At 40.9% G+C, this 22499-nt stretch overlaps 1 protein-coding gene across 24 annotated transcripts in view; it reads left to right on the plus strand.

The window, feature by feature from the left end:
* ARMC2 (armadillo repeat containing 2) overlaps positions 1-22499 on the plus strand; it is a 151033-nt gene that overhangs the window by 53758 nt on the left and 74776 nt on the right. For 22 of the 24 annotated variants that reach the window (XR_012433337.1, XM_074036816.1, XM_074036824.1 and 19 more), the window contains 3 exons: positions 4520-4695; positions 10809-10911; positions 12238-12461. Coding sequence is in view for 23 of the 24 variants with exons in the window: in XM_074036816.1 (XP_073892917.1) it covers positions 4520-4695; positions 10809-10911; positions 12238-12461 (503 nt within the window). In the remaining variant the exon portion in view is untranslated. The remainder of the gene's footprint in view (positions 1-4519; positions 4696-10808; positions 10912-12237; positions 12462-22499) is intronic. The other 2 variants (XM_074036832.1, XM_074036833.1) reach the window with 1 other exon arrangement.

A 22499-nucleotide genomic window follows, 5' to 3' on the forward strand; every position in this document is an offset into this window, starting at 1 on the left:
CTTAGGAGATAATGTGCAAACAATAGTGAGAAGAACAATGAGTCTGGGTAAAGGTTACGTAAGAAAATATATTGCAAAACATTGAATGGGGACACTGAGTCAGTATTGTGAAGGCCTTTCTTGTAGGAAGTCTTCCTACAGGAAAGAAGGATTTTTTTTTTTTTTTTTTTGAGACAGAGTGTCGCTCTGTCACTCAGGCCGGAGTGCAGTGGCACAATCTTGGCTCACTGCAACCTCTGCCTCCCGGGTTCAAGCTATTCTTCTGCCTCAGCCTCCTGAGTAGCTGGGACTACAGGCGCCCGCCACCACGCCCGGCTAATTTTTTTGTATTTTCAGTAGAGATGGGGGTTTCACCATATTGGCCAGGCTGGTCTCAAACTCCTGACCTTATGATCCACCCGCCTTGGCCTCCTGAAGTGCTGGGATTACAGGCGTGACACTGCACCTGGCCAGGAGTTTTTTTAAAGAGAGGGGTCTCACTAATGCTGCCCAGGCTGGCCTTGAACTCTTGGGCTGAAGTGGTTCTCACACTACAGGCTCACACCACCATGTCCAGCTCAGCCGGAAGGATTTTAAGAGGGTGCTAAGGGCTCTGCCTACCATGCACACTAGTAGAGAAAATTTAACAGGAGTGGGGATTTGAAATGTGAATGAATCTCCCTTCTCAGAAGAAGGCTTATTAAACATGGAAATATGGCATCTCTCTCCCTAGATAACATTAAGAACAGCAAATGGATCAGGCATGGTGGCTCACGCCTGTAATCCCAGCACTTTGGGAGGCCAAGGCAAGAGGATCACTTGAGCTCAGGAGTTTAAGACCAGCCTGAGCAACATAGAGAAACCCCATGTGTACAAAAAATACAAAAATTAGCTGAGCATGGTGGCATGCACTTGTAGTCCCAGCTACGTGGTAGGCTGAGGCTGGAGGGTCACTTGAGCCTGGGAGGTCGAGGCTGCAGTGAGTCGTGATTGTGCCAGTGCACTCCAGCTTGGGTAACAGAAAGAGACCCTGTCTCAAAAAACAAAACAAAACATCAGTGAATGGTGGCAGGGCTGGATTACTTGATCCCTTGAGAATTTTTTTCTTTTTCTTTTTTTAACTTTTGACATAATTTGAGACTTACAGAAAAGTTGCAAGACTATCACAAAAAATGCTGTATATTCTTCATCCAGATCCCCCCAATAGTAACACTTAGCCGCATTTGCTTTCTCATTCTGTCCCTTCCCCGTCCCTCTCTTTTTCTCTACCACGACACAGTTTTTAATTTCTTTAACCTTTTGAGAACAAGTTGCCAACCTAATGTCCCATATTCCTAAGTATTTTGGCATGCATATTTTAATTTTTTCTTTTTTCTTTTTCTTTCTTTTTTTTTTTTTTTTTTTTTGAGATGGAGTCTCGCTTTCGTCACCCAGGCTGCAGTGCAGTGGCACGATCTTGGCTCATTGCAACCCCCACCTCCTAGGTTCAAGCGATTCTCCTGCCTCAGCCTCCCAAGTAGCTGGGACTACAGGTGCCCACCACCACGCTTGGCTAATTTTTTTTTTTTTTTAGTAGAGACGCAGTTTCATCATATTGGCCAGTCTGGTCTTGAACTCCTGACCTTGTGATCCACCCACCTCGGCCTCCCAAAGTACTGGGATTGCAGGCGCAAGCCACCATGCCTGGCCTAATTTTTTTTTCTTTTGAGACAGAGGCTTGCTCTGTTGCCCAGGCTGGAGTGCAGGGGCACGATCTCAGTTCACTGCAACCTCCACCTCCTGGGTTCAAGCAATTCTTGTGCCTCTGCTTCCTGAGTGGCTGGGATGTTAAGTGTACACCGCCACACCCTGCCAATTTTTTGTATTTTTAGTAGAGACTGGATTTTGCTCTGTTGGCCAGGCTGGTCTCAAACTTGTGGCCTCAAGTGATCCACCTGCCTCGGCCTTCCAAAGTTTTGGGATTACAGGTGTGAGCCACTGAACCCGGCTGGCATGTATATTTTTTAGAAACAAAAGCATTCTCTTATATATCTGGAAATTACCATACAATACTATACAAATCTTACTCAGATTTTGCCAATTTGTCCCAATACTTTCCTTTAGAGAAAAAATAAAAGCCTGGATCACAAGTTCTCATCATTTGCCACATCTCTTTCATGATCTTGATCTATTTGAGGAATATTTTACAGACTGTCCTGCAGATTGGGTTTGTCTGATGTTTTCCCCGTGATGAGCTCCAGGTTAGCATCTTGGGCAGGCAGAGCACGAGTGCCGCTGTGTCCCTGTCAGCGCCTCCTGCCAGGAGTACACAATGCTGCTGCGTTCTGTTGCTGGTGGTGTCCCACAGCTGTATCCACTGTCAAGTTTTTATTCTTTCCTTTGTGATGAATACATATACTGGGGGATAGAAGTTACTCTGAGATTATGTTACTCTCTGTTACACATCAAACTTTTACCCACTAGATTTAGCCCCTTGCAAATCTTGATAGTTCGTAGATTCAAGTTGTCTTTTGCAGCTGTAGAGCATTTATAATAAACTATTTGGTATAAAGGATTGATTTGATCAATAGTTTAAAATTTGACCCGTGAGCCTTTCTTCTAACCTCTTTTTTAAAGCTAAAAACAAGTATTCTTGAATAGAACCTACCAGGCTGAAGAGTTTGTGGAAGGAAGTGTTAGAAAAATACTTGGAGGACCACCCACTGCCAATGAGTGGCCCAGAGCCTGGACTTAGGGTTTGTAAAGAAACCGCCAGTCACAGAAGAATAAAACAACAAAACACAAGTGTTTCATACAATAGGAGTTCAGGTTTTTCCCTTTATTTAAAGTTAGTCTAAGTCATTTCCCATCAATTCATTCATTTAAGTGCATAACCGAAAGACATTGAAGGTTACTTAGCTATTGAGGTTTACAATTTTTTCTTAGATGTTATTGTTGAAAAGAGCTAAAAATGGCCTGAGTCACTTCCTTCTGCAGGCACACACTTCCTCTATGTGGGCTTCTAAGAGCACATTATGGTATTTATTTAAGATTGGTTTCCTACTTTTAAATTTCATGAAGGAATCTATCAGAGATAATATTATTCAACAGAATATGTTAGATTATTTTATTTCCCCTCATGTTCCATTTATTGTGCTATTTTTCTTCTTTGTATGCCAATTAGTGTGGCTACCACTTTCAAAAATTACTTTCCTAGGCTGGGTGTGGTGGCTCACACCTGTAATCCTAGGACTTTGGGAGGCTGAGGCAGGTGGATCACTTGAGATTAGGAGTTTGAGACCAGCCTGGGCAAAATAGCAAAACCCCATCTCTACCAAAAATACAAAAATTAGCCAGGTGTGGTGACACGTGTCTGGAGTCTCAGCTACTCAGGAGGCTGAGGCAGGAGGATTGCTTGAGCCTGAGAGGTGGAGCTTGCAGTGAGCCAAGAATGCGCCACTGCACTCCAGTCTGGGTGACAGAGTGAGACTCCATCTCAAAAAAAAAAAAAATTACTTTCCTCACAATCATAATTATAAAATGAAAGGTTCTAGATCTCCCTGTTTCCTAACTAAAATATTCTTCCTTTTTTAAATTTATTTTTTATTTTATTTTGGAAGTAGGATCTTGCTGTATTGCCCAGGTGGCGTTGAACCCGGAATCAAGCAACCCTCCCAACTCGGCCTCCCAAAGTGCCGGACGACAGGCGTGAGCAACCCCCAAAAATCTTTTTATTCTCTTGTTTTCTAATAACCACCTCCAGATAATGGTGGATTTTGTGACATTTCAGGCTTTTGTTCTAGTAGAGCCTTCTTTTCTTAGATGATGAGCATTATTCTCATAGGAAAATATTGGTCATTGTTTTTGTCAACAGATATATTAGAAAATGAATATGTATGAAGTTATGCTACATACAGTATTCTATCCAGTATTCTCACTGTACCATGTGCTGTTGATAGATATGTAAGACTGGCTCACTTAGCATGACATCTGTTTGAGGGCACTGGTCATGTAACACAACACACACATATGTACATGGAAAATAAGTAACCTAAGGTAATGTTTGTGAATGTGGAACAGTGCATCTTTTCTGAAGCAGCTACAACATAAACAGAGCCTCGAAGGACCAAAAACAGTAGGAATGAGGGTTATGGAGAACATTTTAGGCCAATAGAACTATGCAAAAAAGAGTTGAAGGTCAAGATGCAAGTGGCATGCATCTGTGAGACTGAGCAGAGCACGGGCTGAGGTGGAGGGCGTTTGGAGTAAAGGAGGCCAACTGAAGCAGGTAGAAGTCCCATTCTCCAATACCTCTTTGAAAGACTGTGTATTCTAGATAAGCTAATGACTGATAAGTAATAAGTCAACATGGTAGGAGATGGATCAAAGGGATGAAAAAAATCGGGTAGATGGAAGCGATAAGATAAGGAAAAAAATAGAATTCAGGAATTTGAAGATATCCAAGGAAATAATGACAGGGTTTTTACTCACACTGTGTTTGACACACTTGAAAACTTAACCTTAATTAGTAAATGTTGCTTTACTCTCTTTGCTCTGACAGAAGAAAACATTGAAACGGTTTGTGCTGCTTGCACACAACTTCATCATGCTTTAGAGGAAGGAAACATGCTTGGAAATAAATTTAAGAGAAGAAGTATTCTCCTGAAGACCCTATGTAAACTAGTTGATGTTGGTTCAGACTTGCTCAGCCTTAAACTTGCAAAAATAATTCTAGCAGTAAGTTTTTCTTTCCTCTGGTCTAGTAGACTGTATCACATAAAAGCTTTGTTTAATGCTTTATTTGTAAATATTACAAAGAATATTAGAAATGTAGTGTATTTGTTTAGAATCTTGGAAAAAAATAAGGTAATAAACTGACATCTCAGAATTTGACCAGGAAGTATTATCTAAGGAACTAAAGCTGAGTACATAGAAAATGTTCAAAGAAACTCTTAACATTTTTGGACTGCGACTAAGTTTAAAAAAAAAAAAAAAAAAGAAAAGAAGGAAGGAAAGAAAGGCAAGAAAGAAAAAGAAATAACCGTAGGCAAATACATTCGAAACGGTTGCTCAAATAACTTGACTGGAGATCAGTAGCAGATGGTGCAGGCTGTGGTTTCTCTTGAATGTTTGATTCTGTCATATGATTTAATAAATAACTAAGTAATTTAGGCCACAGTCATAATAAACCAGGTGCTTTAGGAACCAGTGTGAAACCGAAAAACAGCTGCGTGTGGTCACAGGAAGGTACCTCAATGGTCATAGAAGGCTTTCACAAGGTGTGAGAAGAAAAGGCCAGACACCAGAAAAAAAGTCTGTAGAAACTCTGTCTCAAACAAAATGATATCATTGTTTGAGGGGAGCACTTCATTGTCTCAGCCATAAACAGTTGGAACCAAAAGATAAGCCACAATTATTATAGAATGTTCTAAGAGAGCCGCGAAAACAAATGAATGAATGCTTTGTTTTCTTGGTTTCATACAAGTAAAAGCTTTGTGCTAACACCCCATAATTTATAGAATTTAAAATCTTATAGTATACAGTGAAGGTAAGTGTTGCCATACTTACTATTAGTTAATAAGAATGCCACCTTTTCTTATACTGGTAATGAAGTCTTTCATAAAGCAGAATTTTCTGAGCATATATCTGTGTAATATCAGGGGGAGGCTACATTCTTATTTAGCTGTCAAACTATTAACTCTATTTTTAAAAATTGTGATATGTGGTGAAGAAAGCAATACTTGTTTGAAATAGTGATTTCACTCCACGGCTCTGGTGGTGCAGCAGCTGCCCAAAGATTGCCTTTGCTATCTTAATCTGGATCCTAGACATTTTGTTCCATACCAAGCCAAAGAAAGAAAGAAAGAGTGAGGGGGAAAATAAAAAGAAAGAGCAAGAAGGAAAGGAAGGAGGAAGGAAGGAACATGAATTCTTTTAATGCTTTGCAGAGAAAATATTGTTTTGGTTATTAATGGTGTCATTCAAATTAATTATCTATATATGGCACAAATTTTATTATTTTAGGGCAAAAGGCTAAATGATCTGCCAGGCAGTGAACATGTTTTGAGCTAAACATATGATTAGATAAAGCCCTCTTGGTGACATTGATGGCCTTGCTGAATCAGGAGCAAGATGCTGGGCTAAAACTCCAGAGTGCAGAGCTGGGTGGGTTTGCCTTCTGACTAGCTGCAGAACCAGCATCAGAAAGGACCTTCAAATCCATCAAGGCCAACTTCCCATCTACTGCCTCGATCTCCTGTAACATTCCAGACAAGGTCTTGTTTAGCTTAGACCTTGGTGATGGGGTTCTGTGTAAAATTTTAAAAGACTACATCGTAAGAACCGTTGAAGAAAAAATCAGCAAAAACTAAAGGTATATGGGACTAAGAAGTTTTTCACAATTTCTCTCTGCCTATTTATTGGCAAATACTGGCAAATGAAAGTTTTCCAGACTGTCATCTTAATTTTAATCTTTGTGTCAAAAGCTCTTACAAAATAATATACAAAAATATATAAGCTTAAATGTTACTGTATTAAGTTTTTTTAAAAGAGTACAAACAAATATATACAGTACGAATGTGACTATATGTAGGAGGGAAAAAAATCTAGCACCCTTTGTACAGGGTAAAAAAAGAAAAGAAATACCAATAGCAAGTGTGATTATACATAGTGGCACTATTATGAGTGATTTTTTAACTTCTCTTACTTTAATTTGCCAAATTTACTTTAAATAGAATAAACTACTGTTTTTAACATAAGAAGAAAACTACCCTACCACAAGAACCTACTTTGTGCCAAGACTCTTTTTTGTTTTCTTTCTTAAAGACAAGATCTCGCTCTGTCACCCAGGGCTAGAGTACAGTGGCAAGATCACAGCTCACTGCAGTCTCAAACTTCTGGGCTCAAGTGATCCTTCTGCCTCAGCCTCCCGAGGAGCTTAGGACCACAGGCATGCACTGCCACACCTGGCTGATGTCTTAAAAATGTTTTATAGAAATGGGGTCTCGCAGGCCGGGCGCGGTGGCTCAAGCCTGTAATCCCAGTACTTTGGGAGGCCGAGACGGGCGGATCACGAGGTCAGGAGATCGAGACCATCCTGGCTAACATGGTGAAACCCCGTCTCTACTAAAAAATACAAAAAACTAGCCGGGCGAGGTGGCGGGCGCCCTGTAGTCCCAGCTACTCAGGAGGCTGAGGCAGGAGAATAGTGTAAACCCGGGAGGTGGAGCTTGCAGTGAGCTGAGATCCGGCCACTGCACTCCAGCCTGGGTGACAGAGCGAGACTCTGTCTCAAAAAAAAAAAAAAAAAAAAAGAAATGGGGTCTCGCTATGATGCCCAGGCTAGTCTCAGACTCCTAGCCTCAAGCAGTTCTCCCACTTTGGCCTCCCAAAGTGCTGGGATTACAGGTGTGAGTCATGCACCTGGCCAGAGACTCTTCTTGACACTGGGAATACAAGTGAATAAACTAGCTCCTGCCTCTGGGGTTGCCACTGTAGCAGGGCAGACAGACAGCAAACACAGCAGATACCAAAGGAGATAATGAGAACTAAGGGAGAAAAATAAAGCAGAGCAAAGGAAAGGGAGAGTAACAGGGAATTTTAAAAATAAGATAGTCTACACCCCTTGCATAAATGTAAGATTTTATTATCTTTTTATGTCTTAAAGTCATAATTTTACAGTTAACAATGGAGAAGCCATACAAATTTGCTCTGAGTGTAAATTGACATTACAGCAGGCCTGGAAATTGTGGTTGTCTTTTTTCTTTTCTTTGTTTTCTTTTTTATTTTTTCTTCTTGTTGTTTTAATGAAAACTCTGATACAAGGGGTTTTTGTTTTGTTTTGTTTTCGTTTGCCACTTTTTACTAAAAATGTAAGATTTGGTGGGGGAAAGGAAAGTGAGTTTTATTCATTTTTTTCCATGAAGTTTTATTAAGTATGGAACTCATCCTACATATTACATATAGAAAGAGTAATAAATGGTGGTTTTGACCTCAAGGACTCACAATCAAGTAGAAGATAGTCAGCCAATTCAAATATATTCGCAAATATTAGGAATAATATATATTTCCATCAATATAGAAATGTTCTTCTGTTTTCTTAAGCCCTCTTATTTTCTGGGGGTTTTAAACAATGTTATTTTAAATACCTAATCATTAAACATGTATTAAGGTTCCCATTTCCTATTTTCCTCCTGGGAACAGAAGGAATCTCCATTCCGCCATGTGTTACAGTTTCTGAAGCTTCCACAACAGTGTTTCCCAGACTTCAGTGTGCACATGCATCCCCTGGGGGTCTTGTAAAATGCAGATTCTGAGGCGGTACTGCCGGGTGGGGCCTGAGATTCTGCATTCCTAATGCATGCCCAGGTGATGCCGAGGTGGTTCTGTGACCTCTCTGAGGCACGCACTCCTCAAGTGCAAAATGGGAATGACAACACCGAATTTGCAGGGTTGCTCTGGAATAACTTTTGTAAGTGGCCTCTTGCAGGAGGGCATGCAGAAGCTGTACCACAGGCAGTGCTCGCCTCCTGGGACCGCTTCAGCTGGGGGCTGACCGTGGCCATCTTGGTGTCTTGTGCAGTGAGCAGCACAGTGCCTGGTACACATCAGGCACCCAGTAAATATTTGTGGATCAAACACAGAACAAATAACAAATATGCCTGACAGATTCCATTATGTTTTTTTAAGTAACTGAAAACTCATTAATAAATATTATTAAAAATAACTTTAGGCTGGGCGTGGTGGCTCACACCTGTAATCCCAGCACTTTGGGAGGCCAAGGTGGGTGGATCACTTGAGGTCAGGAGTTCGAGACCAGCCTGGCCCACATGGCAAAACCCCATCTTTACTAAAAATACAAAAATTAGCCGGGCATGGTGGCACATGCCTGTAATCCCAGCCACTTGGGAGGCTGGGGCAGGAGAATCACTTGAGCCCGGGAACTGGAGGTTGCAGTGAGCCAAGATCATGCCATTGCGCACTAAGCTGGGGGAGAAGAGCGAAACTCCGTCTCAAAAAATAAATAAAATAACTTAAAAGATAGTTTTTAATAATAAACTAATCACCTATATGTCATCCTTTTCACACAGAAATAATTTTTTGTTCAGATGACTTTATTCCTACAAACACATTTTTACACTTTTGCGATGAGGGCACATAGTATTTCCATCTAACAGTAGGTTATAAATGTTTCCCTCTTTAAACATAGTGTTCACAGTGACGCTTTTTTGTGACTGCTTAATGTGAATAGTATTGATGTCCCACAGTTTATTAAACTATTCCCTAATATTGGATATTTAGGGTGTTTTTTATTTTTCTTTTTTACTACTTTAAATACACAGCTAATTTAGACCATTTGATTCAGTCAGTCATCCTATACTTTGCTTTTTTTTTAAAAAAAAAAAAAAACCCAACTATATTTCCTTATCACCCTGTGTTTAGTTTACTTAGATCTTTTTGTATGATTTAGAAGACAATTTTATTTTCTTTTTTCTTTTTTTTTTTTTTGAGACGGATTCTCGCTCTGTCACCCAGGCTGGTGTGCAGTGGTGCGATCTCGGCTTACTGCAACCTCCGCCTCCCGGTTTCAAGTGATTCTCCTACCTCAGCCTCCTGAGTAGCTGGGATTACAGGCGCGTGCCACCACACCCGGCTAATTTTTGTAGTTTTAGTAGAGATGGGGTTTCACCATATTGGTCAGGCTGGTCTCGAACTCCTGACCTCGTGATCCACTTGCCTCAGCCTCCCAAAGTGCCAGAATTATAGACGTGAACCACTGCATCCAGCCTAGAAGGTAATTTTCAAATTTAGATGTTACTTGTGATTATCTCAAAGCATTCCAGAAATAGACCTTAAAAAGAAATATATGTGTATTATCAAATTAAACAGTATTAAGTTTTCTTTTATACAAATGATAAAACCAAAAGCTTCCCCCTTTCTTTTCTTTCCTTCGTCTCTACTATGTATTCTTTTCTAAATTAATGTGAAATTTTGGTATTCTTCTTTCTCTACTTTTGTGTTTTAATGCAATTACTCTAATTAAATGTATTAGCAGTATACTGCACCCCTTTCTTCCTCATATACTCCTTTAAAAGTAACTAATAATCACACATATAAATATGAGACTTGGCTGGGCGTGTTAGCTCACACTTGTAATCTCAACACTGGGAGGCTGAGGTGAGAGGATTGTTTGACCTGCTAGTTTGAGACCAGCCTGGGCAACATCTCTACCAAAAAAAGTTGAAAAAATTAGCCAGGCACGGTGGCACATGCCTATAGTCCCAGCTGCTCTGGCGGCAGAGGCAAGAGGATTGATTGAGCCCACGAGGTCAAGGCAGCAGTGAGCTGTGATGGCGGCATCACGGCACTCCAGCCTGGGTGAAAGAGCAAGACCCTGTCTCTGAAAAAAAGAAAAGAGAGAGAGACTTTATGAAGTAAGAAATAAGTAAGGAGAACAGATTGGAGGTTCCTCAAGAAACTAAAAATAGAGCTGCTGTATGATCCGGCAACCCCACTGCTAGGTATATACTCAGAAGAAAGGAAATCAATATATCGAAGAGATATCTGCACTTCTATGTTTATTCCACACTGTTCACAGTCGCCAAGATCTGTCATTAAAATGTTTATTCTAAAGATCATTTATATTGTATTTACTATAATTGAGTTAATTAGATACCACAGTTAGCAAATATGTGGTCTAAATTTTTCAAAGTTGATTTCTTTAGAACTTTTCTTCATGTTTAAAAATACTCTTGCTGCACTTTAAAAATAGATGTTTGTGGTTTATTTTTTTTAAAATACAGCATGTCTTTATTTCCTTCTGCAATAGAGATGTGTTTCTTTCTCTGCAGCTTAAAGTGAGTAGAAAGAATCTTCTTAATGTCTGCAAACTTATATTTAAAATTAGCAGGAATGAGAAGAATGATTCTTTGATTCAAAATGACAGCATTCTGGGTGAGTGTCATTCAGTGCTACTATTGAGCAAATGTACTTGAGTAAAAATTAGATATCTGGAGAGAAAATGTGTAATCAATGATAGCAGGAATATTTTGTTTTCTAGAAACATGCAGAAGTTTTGCAATGCTCATTTTTACTTTGTCCTTCTCTGTTTTCCACATTCAGTTGAATGTATCCTGTGGTAGTTTGCTCTTTTCTTTCAACACCTGTAGTAACATTGTGTGATTTACAAAGTGTTCCCCATTTAAGAATTCATTTCCTGGACTTGGATTTAATATATAGAAAAATGCATGTAATAGTATTTGACATAATTGAAAATTTTAGTCTTTAATATACTAGGAATGACTGAAAGTTGAAAGACAGCTATAACTGTTATAGAAACCTGACATCACAATGTTTCAAATTTGTAGGTAAGGAAGTTTTATTACACCTTGTCTAGCTCATGCCTAATTTTTGTTGTACTTCTAAAAAATTAAGATACCTAGTTACCTAAATGGAAATGTTTTTATGAATTAATATTGCTGATACAAGAAGAGAAGATACAAAGTATCTTCCATGCAGCAACATGGAAAATATTTTGAGTTCTCTTTTTGCAACATAGGATAAATTATCTTTTCATCTTTCTTTGCCCCTGGCAGACAGGGACAAAACAAGTACTGAAAGAAATGTCTAATGTTGAATCAACTAATTAAGAATTGTAGACTGAAAACAATCATCTCAAATTATTACATGGGCATTAATATAATTAAATGTGAGATATGCATTATTAACCTTATTGGATTTGCCTGGATTACTCGTAAAACCAAGTAGTGGTATGTTATTGAATAAATGTTCTTAAGTTGTCTTGGGAAAAGGATAGGTGTTGTATTCAAGTTATCTTTTTCTAGGGTGATTGAGATTTTTTTAAGCTACTGTCATGGATTTCCCACTAATAATACAGAAACAAATATATTCTTAAAGACTTATTGAAATTTAACTCTTAAATTTGTTAAATTATTAGTATTCTATGACTCAAAATTTTTGTAACAAATAATAAAGGCCAATAAATAATTAGTAAGAGGCAAGGAATGACATTAATTAAAATAATACTTTCTCTTATTTATTAATAATCCCATCCTTTTGCTGAAATTACTATTACAGAGATTTGTCTTAACTAAAAGTAAGCTTTTCTCTTTATACGATATAACTCTTAACAAGCACTTGAATGTAGATTTTGGTAAACATATTTTACAAAGTGTATTTTATGTTCACACACAACTTATTTAATATATTTATCTCCCGCTGTTATACTCAGACATTTATAATAATTCATCTTTTTGACAGAATCATTGTTGGAGGTACTAAGAAGTGAAGACCTGGAAACTAACATGGAAGCTTTTTTATACTGTATGGGGTCTATAAAGTTCATTTCTGGAAATCCAGGATTTCTTAATGAAATGATCAGCAAAGGTGCTGTGGAAATACTGATAAATTTGATAAACCAAATAAATGAGAACACCGAGAAATGTGGTACATGTTTGCCTAATTCGGGCCACTTGCTAGTCCAGGTAAGTATTTTACTTGAAAAGATTAGACGTGTAAAATTAGTTTTCACATTGCCTAATGCCAGTTTTAAAAGAATGGCATGCAAGAGGCCCCTATAGCCAGGTGTGGGTGCCCAGCCTCCAAGGGCAGCAGCCACAGCCCACCTCCACCCCATGAGGACCTGGTGCCTGTTGTCCTGGACGGGCTATTCCATGGCTATTACCAGAGCAGCTCTCCACACAGCATGCACTTTCACTGCCCTGCAGAGAAAGCAGGCCTGGAAGAAGGGAAAAGTTGTACCTCTCTGCAAAACAATTGCATGTTGGAGTCAAATTTTAGCAGGCTGTTTAGTGTTGAAGATGGGCCTGGCCCGGAGATGATTTATGATGATTGGTAGCTAATGTCATTACTCTTGTATCTTCAGTAAGAAACCGAAGGTAATGGGATTGAGTGGACAGTCATTGAGGTGGGTATGTAGATACCAGGCAGCCCCGAGACTGTAGGAATGCAGGGAACAAAACTGGATGCACTGAATATAAACAGAGCAGGTAGACCAGTTTTGTTATGTGTTAGGGTTTTATTGCTTACGTTGTAGCAGATTAAATTTCATAGTTAAATTATTTTCACTGGAGCTGCTCTGGCTTGGATACTCTTTTTTAGATGAGATTTTATCTTTAATAGCATTTGTATGTCAAATAATGGCATCTTTGATGTAATAATTCATAGGATTTGAAATGTGCTTGTCAGTTAATGAGGACTGAGCACTCTAAGCTATTAGGAAACTGTTAAAAATTAGATTTAGGCCCTGTCTTCAAGGTGCTTAAAGTATTTGGATGATTATTAATTTTGGACTTTGTGGTCTGTCTCCATTTTGAAGAAGATTGTGAAAACCTCTTTGAGTCATAAATGTGCACAGTTTTTCTGTGTGCCCTGTTTTGGCTAGGAAGACTTCAGAAACATTTTCCATGCTCCCAGTGTTATTGAATCATTCAATTTTTTTCCCTCAATGAAAATAGTAATTTCTGATTATAGACTAATTATATTTCCTGTTAAAATGCTGAAAAGTATAAGAAAGAATATAAAAATCACCTGCAATGGTTTCACCCTCAGATAACACCTCCAGCATTTTGGTGGTCATTTATATACATGTACATAATTTAATAGAATTCTCACTTTTTTTTTTTTTTTTTTTTTTTGAGACAGAGTTTTGCTCTTGTTGCCCAGGCTGGAGTGCAATGGCATAATCTCGGCTCACCGCAACCTCCACCTCCCAGGCTCAAGCGAATCTCCTGCCTCAGCCTCCCTAGTAGCTGGGATTACAGGCATGTGCCACCATGCCCGGCTAATTTTGTATTTTTAGTAGAGAGGGTTTCTCCATGTTGGTCAGGCTGGTCTCGAACTCCTGACCTCAGGTGATCCGCCCGCCTTGGCCTCCCAAAGTGCTGGGATTACAGGCATGAGCCACCATGCCCGGCGAATTCTCACTTTTTAAATAACCTGTTACTTTTAATAGTCACTTTTGTTTGTTTTCTATCATTCTCTTCCCTCCCTGTTTCTCCTTAACATTGTTCACACTGATGTGTTCAGCACCTTTTAATACACACACAGGATTTAACAAATGGAATATTCTATGCCCTTCTCTCTCCTCATTTAACAATATGTAGTAAAAATCCCTTGAGTTAACCCTAAAAACTTATTTAATTTTTCTTAACAACTGCATAATATTCTGTCATTAGGGTATATCTCAAATTCTCAACCATTCCCATATTGAGATATTCACTCTGTTTTAAATTTTTATGTAACAGCTTATGGGATTCTTGTCTAGTTAATCTCTATCCAACCCCATCTTATACACATATAAATGTTTGCTGTTTGCATCAACTATGTCACGGGGTGTGTGTGTGTGTGTGCGCGCGTGCGCGCACGCGCGTGCATGTGTGCACAGTTGAGTGTTACTGTTACCAAAAATATATCAAATCAAGAAAGGGGACCTCTGGTGTGCACATACAGTATATTGCTGCCTGTGTTACTCTTTTATTTCCGTTTTCCCTGGATTCAGCATCCTCAGGTGCAACCTGATTCAACAGGTCAGATCCCCTCTCCTTTCCTGACATTTGTGTCCCCTACCTCTAGGGGGCACTGTAGAAGTTCCTCCTCACTGCCCACCACCACTTGCCACCACCTGATGGCAGTGGGCTCTGTCATTGTCTCCAAAGCCTTCCTTGAAACCAGCCTAAGGCCTGGCATGTGTGGCCCATACCCCTGTCTAGCAGGAGAAAATGGAGCCCATTATGGCATCCACCTGAACTTACTCCAGCTGTGGTCACCAAATGCCATTTGTATCAACTGTATCACTGTGTGTTTACAGATTTGGGGAGGAAGGAGACATTGTTTTAGTCTTTATCATTTGCAGAATTCCCTGAATGGGACACTTCCTCATATTTAATGAAAACAAAAACTGTTTTGTATCATATGAATGATAAAATGTAAACAACAAGACTTCACTCCAAGAGCAGATGAAAGTCTCTGCTTTTTTTTTTTTTGAGATGGAGTCTTGCTCTGCCCAGGCTGGAGTGCAGTGGCGCAGTCTCAGCTCACTGCGAGCTCCACCTTCCGGGTTTCACACCATTCTCCTGCCTCAGCCCCCAAGGAGCTGGGACTACAGGCGCCCACCACCACACCTGGCTAATTTTTTGTATTTTTAGTAGAGACGGGGTTTCACCGTGTTAGCCAGGATGGTCTCGATCTCCTGACCTCGTGATCTGCCCGCCTCGGCCTCCCGAAGTGCTGGCATTACAGGCGTGAACCACCGCGCCCGGCCGAAAGCCTCTGCTTTTGTGAATGTGTAACACTGACTGACTTTTCACCAGCTGGTTCATGTGCAAATTCAGCCAGACAGATCTGGCCACAAGCAGAAGTGTCTGTTTACACCAGCTTTGAGAACCTGGTAACTCCAGCTCAGGAGGCTTTTTTTAAAAATTTTTTTTAATTTTTGAGACAAAAAGCCTGTCACCCAGGCTGGAATGCAATGGTGTGACCTCGGCTCACTGCAACCTCCACCTCCCAGGCTCAAGCGGTCCTCCTGCCTCAGCCTTCTGAATAGCTGGGATTACAGGCGCCTGCCACCACACCCGGCTAATTTTTTTTTTTTTTTTGTATTTTTAGTAGAGACAGGGTTTCACCATGCTGGCCAGGCTAGTCTCAAATTCCTGACCTCAGGTGATCTGCCCACCTTGGCCTCCCAAAGTGCTGGGATTATAGGTGTGAGTTACTGTGCCTGGCCAGGAGGCATTTTTAAAAGCGGCTTTCTTCAATTGAAAAGATAAATTTACTTGTGGCTCTAGTAAGAATAAAATAATGTCTGCCAGCCAGAGAGAACAGGACGAGGGCAAAAAAGATACAAGCAGGCCACATCTAGTGGCGTGACTGCTTTTCTTCTACAACTTTCAACCCCAAGAACCTCAGTAGCTTCGGAACACTTTCTGGGGACCTCATATTACAAAACTTCGCTTGCTTTAACATCTGGCACAGCGTTAGAGTCATCTTGTTTTCCAAAAGCAGTTCCACTGGACTCATGGGAAGAGTGGAAAACATCTTCCAAAGCTGGACGTTGAAGATTGTGCAGGATTTGGGAAACTAGAATAAAGGGAAAAGGATGTTGAACACTCAGGTGGGAAATAAATAAGGTGTGTGTGGGAGGTACTGAAGAGGTAGGGCTGTCTAGAGTAGAGATTCTGTGTGGGCATCTTGGAAGGTGAGATTCAGAAGGTACAGCCATGAGTCTCGGATACCAGCTGCCAAGAGTGGACTTGGGGCAATAAGGAGCAGTTGGAGGTGAGTGCATAGGGGGACGAGATGAGATCAGAGTGGCAGAAAGATGAATATGCACAAAATGTGAAACTGATAAAGACCCAATAGCTGAAAAGTGATGGGAGGAGAACGTATCCGTGGTACATGACAGATTGGAGGGCTAAGATCTCAAACACAGCAGCCCCAGTTAACAGGCATTGCTGCAGTTAGATTTTAGACTGATTAGAGTGGAGATAAAGGAATGGGTATGAAGGAAAAGCTCCTCCAAAGCACATGGACTAATGTTGCTTAGAGGAAAAAAAAAGAACCACAGTGTTGAACTTCGGAAGGTCTTCTTTGTGTTGTTTCTTACATATATGTATCTGTATGGCTGTATGCATTAATATATGTTTATCACCTGGTGGCTGAAATCAAGAGACACTCATTGCACAAGTTTTGTGGTGTGGCTGCTCTGTGCCAGGCATGTTCTGGGTGGTAAGACAGGAGAGCTGCCAGTAGGCACCTACTTTTTGATGATCCCTGTATCCAGATAATAGTATTCCAATGCTTATTCTTCTGCAAAATTATGGTACTTCCACATGGCCAACATTGCACTCAGTTCTGCATGTCAGACATGTAATAGCATTTTGAGAAGGACAAGATACTCAGAGAAACTGGGTGCTGCCACCTGTGCATCAAGTCAGAGTGTGAATAGTCCCAGGCTGGCAGAACTGGAGATGCGAGTTTGTCTGTAAAGTCATAAGAGTAAAGCAGGTTAAACTGTGCATGTTCACTGAACTCCAGAACCCTAGAATTTAGGGGGAGCTCCCTGGAACTTGGAAAAAGAGAAATATAGGCCAACTAACAAGCAAGGCCCCTAAATGCCAGTAGTAAATTGCACCACCAAGGAGGTGGCACAGATGGAAAGAGGAGCTTGTCAGTGTTGCTCTAGAATGGATTATCATGAGGTGTTAGGGTTCATCTGTGGCCTTTGAAAAGCAGCCGTTGAGCAGACATGACACAGGAGCCGAGGGAAACTCCTGGAGTCACCTCCATCTGAAAGTCTATTTTGGTCTCCCTTGTGCCCTTTCCTGGAGAACAGAGAAGAGTCTTCTATGTCACAATCACAACCAAGCCCAAATTCTCCCAGTGTCTCCTTTGTCCTCTGTGTCTTGAGAACATCATGTACAAAGCTGCTTTGCTGTAATTGAAGGAAATCTCAATGTACTTATGTTAACAGCTAGGTCATTTATAGGTGGACAATGTAACTATTAAAGCTCAGATTGACGTGAACTTTCATGCCTGTTTTTTGGATTCACTTGTACTTCCAATCTGTTTTTTCTTTACAGCCTGACCCACTTGATTTTGAATTCAATCCTTAGAGAAATGTATTCTTTCCCTGCTTTATTTTTGAAGTTAAAACTGTTCTGCAGCACCCCAGGTAACATGGTTTGCTTTTCCTCTCCGCAGCCCCCACCCCCGCTTCTCTGGCCCCTAAGCCTGCAGACACCTCCCTAGCGGCTCCCACAAATCCAGATCCTCTCCCCCTTGCTCAGTACCATACCACTGTCATGTTCTTCCTTTTTCTAAATGGAAGTTTCTCAGGAAGGTCGGTCCTCCCACCTCATCAGTCCTTTCCTTCCTTCACTCGGTTCCTTCCTTTTGTTTTTAGGGTTTAGGGTATAGGAAAGTGTATTGAACAAAGAGAGCTGACTCAGACAATTTGAGCCTGGATAGTTCAGAAAATGAAAAATGATAGTATCATGAATAGAAATTAGAGAGTTATAGACAGGAATGGATTTGGTGAGAGGAGGAAAGAAAATTATGGGAAGAAAATTATGTAATTAGCTTTATTTTTATTTTTTAATTTTTAATTTTTTTTTTTTTTTTTTTGAGATAGAGTCTCACTCTGTTGCCCAGGCCGGAGTGCAGTGGCGCAATCTCGGCCCACTGCAACCTCTGCCTCTCAAGTTCAAGTGATTCTCCTGCCTCTGCCTCCAGAGTAGCTAAAGATGACGGGCAAGTGCCACCACACCTGATTACATTTTGTATTTTTAGTACAAAACTAAAATTGTTTAGTAGGTCTCTAGTAGAAACAGGGTTTCACCATATTGGCCAGACTGGTCTCGAACTCCTGACCTCAAGGGATTCACCCGCCTCAGCCTCCCAAAGTGCTGGGATTACAGGTGTGAGCTACTGCTCCTGGCTGAAATTAGCTTTAATATAAAACTTTCACATGCCAACAGAATAGCCATGCAGGCCTGTCGAGTAGGAAGTAGGAGGTATGAGCTGAGGCTTAGAAGAGAAGGTAAGACCAAAAATACAAATTTAGGGTCATCTACATGGAGGTGATGGTTGAAGGCAGAAAAGACAATGAAATTACCCAAGGAGAGAGTAGAGAAAGAGCAGAGGGACTGACGACAGATGGTGTGAAATGGCCTCATTTGTGGAATGGAAAGAGAAAAGGAAGTGACCAGGAAATGAAGGGCAATGTACAAGAGTAGAGATTTTCTCCGAAAGGATGGGTCAGCTTTGGCAAATGCTGCGGAGAGCATGTAGGGGAAGAGGAATCCCGCCACTTCGGAGCAGTGTGAATAGGCGAGCGAGGGGTGTGCGGGGGCCATCTCCTGGGACAACAGTGTGCTCTCTTGCTCTCTTTCAATCATATAATTCTTTATCTCTGTATTTTTAAATTAAAAGGTGTTTTGATATACTTGTTTTTTTTTTTGTTTGTTTTGTTTTTTAAATTTCTGAGCCCTAGAGTGAGCTCCCCACTTTGGCTGAGCTGAGCTCAATCCTGTATTCAGTGTTTGCCATCAGGAACCCTGATGGTTCATTCAACCCTGGACTGTGTTGGGGCAGGCCCAGTGCCACCGCCCTGCATGGTCCAGTGAGGAGAGCACCGCACTGGAGCCCCCAGCCTGAGCTGGCCGCTCAGCTGGGACACTGAGCCCACCTTACCCTCTGAGCCTCACTTTCCTGTCTCTAAAGTGCTGACTATGCCTGCCTTAAAGGGCAGCTGGGAAATGAAATGAGATGATCCAGTAAAGCGCCCATAACAGGGTAAGGCACATAGTAGGCACTCACCAGAAAGCCATTCAATAAAATAAGATCAGAATTACCCAAACCTGAAGCTTCAAAGAGCAATTCCTTCTGATAGGATAAAAACGTAATCACAAGAAACTTAAGAAGACAGAGTCCAGGATGGATTTCACATCTTTAATCTTTTTGTTGTTTGGGCTTTGATAAGCAATGTGGAGAAGAGCGCCAAAGAGAAACTAAAATTGGAGGAGGGTGTTAGAGTAATGTATGAGATTCTGGGTAAATGATGGACCCCAATTCTCAGAGCCTACTATTCTCTGCTTCAAGATTTGGGGAATTTAAGAGAGGCCTTCAACTGAAGTCTGGGGATTTGACCAAGCAGTGACTTAAGTTATTATTAGTAATTAAGGATTGTATCAAGGTGGCTGGGGTCTTTTAAATCTTGCTTTAGTTATGTTCAATAGTTTTAGATGTAGAGATTAATGCATTTGTATTTAGGTGTTTAGATAATTGTAGGTATGCGTACTTATGCTGGAAATTATGTTAATTCTTTCTCTTGTGCCACCCCACCTGTTGGAAGCCTGCCTCTTCAGACTGTGGAATCAGAAGCAAGGTAGCAGTGTCTGCCAGTAGAACTTTGCTCTGATTATTGGAGGAAGTAAACTGCATACCTATAAAATGGCAGCAAATAGCCCCATGATTTATTTCCTAAGTTCTTACAGATAATTTTTTTGGAGATTTGATAATTTAAACCAAATTTAAAGCATTTATTTTGAAGGTTTTGCTTGAATAGCAAGCAGCAGATGAGGTTTTTAATTTTCTTGTTTTAATTAAGGTATAATCTACATCCAATGACGTGCTTAGATCTTATATGTTTGATGAGTTTGACAAAAGTAGAAAGCCACATAGCCCCTACCCTTATCAAGATACAGAAGGTTTCTGTCACCTCAGAAATTTCCTCCCACCTCTTCTCATTAATCCTCATTCTTCTACCCTCCTCCCAGAGGGAACCATTCTTCTGATCTCTTTCACCATAGATAAGCTCTGCCTGTTCTAAAACTTTATATAAACGGAATATACAGCATGTACCCTTTTGTGTCTGGCACCTTTTTAAACTTTTATTTTGAACTAAGGATAAATCCACAAGATGTTGCAAAAATAGTACCGAGAGGTCCTGTGTACCCATCACCCGGCTCCTCCCAGTGGTGATATCTTACATAACTATTGTACATTATCAAACCCAGGAAATTGATATGGATATGCCATAGTTACCTAGAGTACTATATCTGGCTTATTTTGCTTAGCATATTGCTTTTGAGATTAGATGAAGCATTTTTAGGGGTTAGTCTTTGGTATTGATCACTACACTGGCTAATTTTTGTTTTGTTTTTGTTTTTAGGGATGGAGTCTTGCTCTGTTGCCCAGGCTGGAGTGCAGTAGCGCGATCTCGGCTCACTGCAAGCTCCACCTCCCGGGTTCAAGCAGTTCTGCCTCAGCCTCCTTAGTAGATGGGATTACAGGCGCACGCCGCCACTTTTTTAATGATGTATTTGTTAATAAGAAGGGGACAGCTATTTTCTACTTATGGGGTTTCCTTCCTATAAAAGAACTGCCGGCAGCATAACTAACCACTCACGTGCCCAGTTGCCACGAGAGAGTAGGCATTCGGGGCCCAGGTTCTTCCTCTTCCCTTCTCTTCCCTTTCCTAGGAAGGAGCTATCTATAGGCAACTCATGTTCTCTCATTTTCCAGGGACAGCAGAACTGAAGATCTGAGAAGACTCAGAGACCTAAACATGTAATGCCTTGGGTTTTTTACTTGGAAATAAGAGACTAAGGAGGATGGGGATGGGGAGAAAGTTATCACCGTGGTTGGAGGATGTGGCTTATACCTGAGGCAGGCATGCTTTCTAATCCTGAACCCTAGAATTAGATTTACCCACCCAGTCACAGACCTCTTCTGTCCCTGGAGGAGCAGAACACCTGTGTTCTGATGGCAGCTCATTTCTGAAAGAGGAAGGGAAGAGAGGGACCAGGTAGGGGCTGGACTGGGAGTGTCCGATTCCTATCCCAAGCTCACCAATCAGGAAGTGAGGGTAGTGGATGGCCAGGAGTGTTATGCTAAAAGACAGATCAAGGGTGGAAAATGAGGCTCCTACTGTGTCTGGGGAGAGCCATTTGCTCTCCATTAGTGCTCTGCCTGCTCAGCCTCCTTTCTTCACTGTAGATATATTAGTTGTGGCAGTAAGGAAATGTCACTAACTTTAGCATTTAATTGTGAATAGTGGTTTCATTGCCATTCTAAATTGTTTGTATGATATTCAAAATTTCTCCTGTATTGATACATACATAGCCACAGCTGGAAGAATCAGGTACCTACTCATTTTAGTGAGGTAACTGACATAGAGGCAGTAAATGGAGAAACAACAATAAACAGAGCCAAAGGGTTTAAGGAGGACAGAAGCATTTCCTGCTAAGTCGGACACCCATGGTAGGGATGTGCCAAGTAGGCCTGTGTAGCCAGGCACCAAGTGTTATCAAGGATTCTTAATTAATGTTACCTTCATATGCATATATCTTAATGAATTCCAATAAAAGCTTAGAAATGCTTGTTACCAGTGATTTCACATGTCTAGCAGCATCTTGTCATTGGTTTCTTTTGTCTTAGCCAGAACTGTACAAATCATACATGAGACAATATGAAACTTCTTGGGTTACCACACAGGCTCTGGTTTTGGCATATATGTGGCCTCAATTGGGCACAAATTCAAAGAAACGAATGTGCTTTTATTAATAGAGGGAGATGGTTTAGCTGAGGTTGGAAAATAGTGGCTTTGGTCGTAAATCATTTCACACTGTTTGTGGTCTCTGGCGGCTGTGTTTATTCTTTTACATCATTAGTGGGAAGTCAACCATTTTGCAGTTGGCAGTTAAGTTGAGACAAAGCTCGAGGGATTTCAGATGTGGATATTCCAGATGATTGCAAAATGTTTTTAGAGACCAGTGCCAAATAGAGTAGGGAGGCAATAGACCAAGAAACGGAGGCCAGGGCACTAGCCTACCTGGGAGCTGATAGACTTCTGAGCTTCAGTGAGTCACAAGCTGCTCTGATCTGGGGCAGCTCTGATGGCAGGTTGCCTTCTAGAGCAGAATCTGGTGAGTTCCTTGAGGATGGAGTACTCTGATGGAGGAAGGGCACAGAGGGGAAACAGAGGGCCATCCACTCTGGAC

Source organism: Macaca fascicularis, chromosome 4 (assembly GCF_037993035.2).
Source record: "Macaca fascicularis isolate 582-1 chromosome 4, T2T-MFA8v1.1".
Classification (NCBI taxonomy): Eukaryota; Metazoa; Chordata; class Mammalia; order Primates; family Cercopithecidae; genus Macaca; species Macaca fascicularis.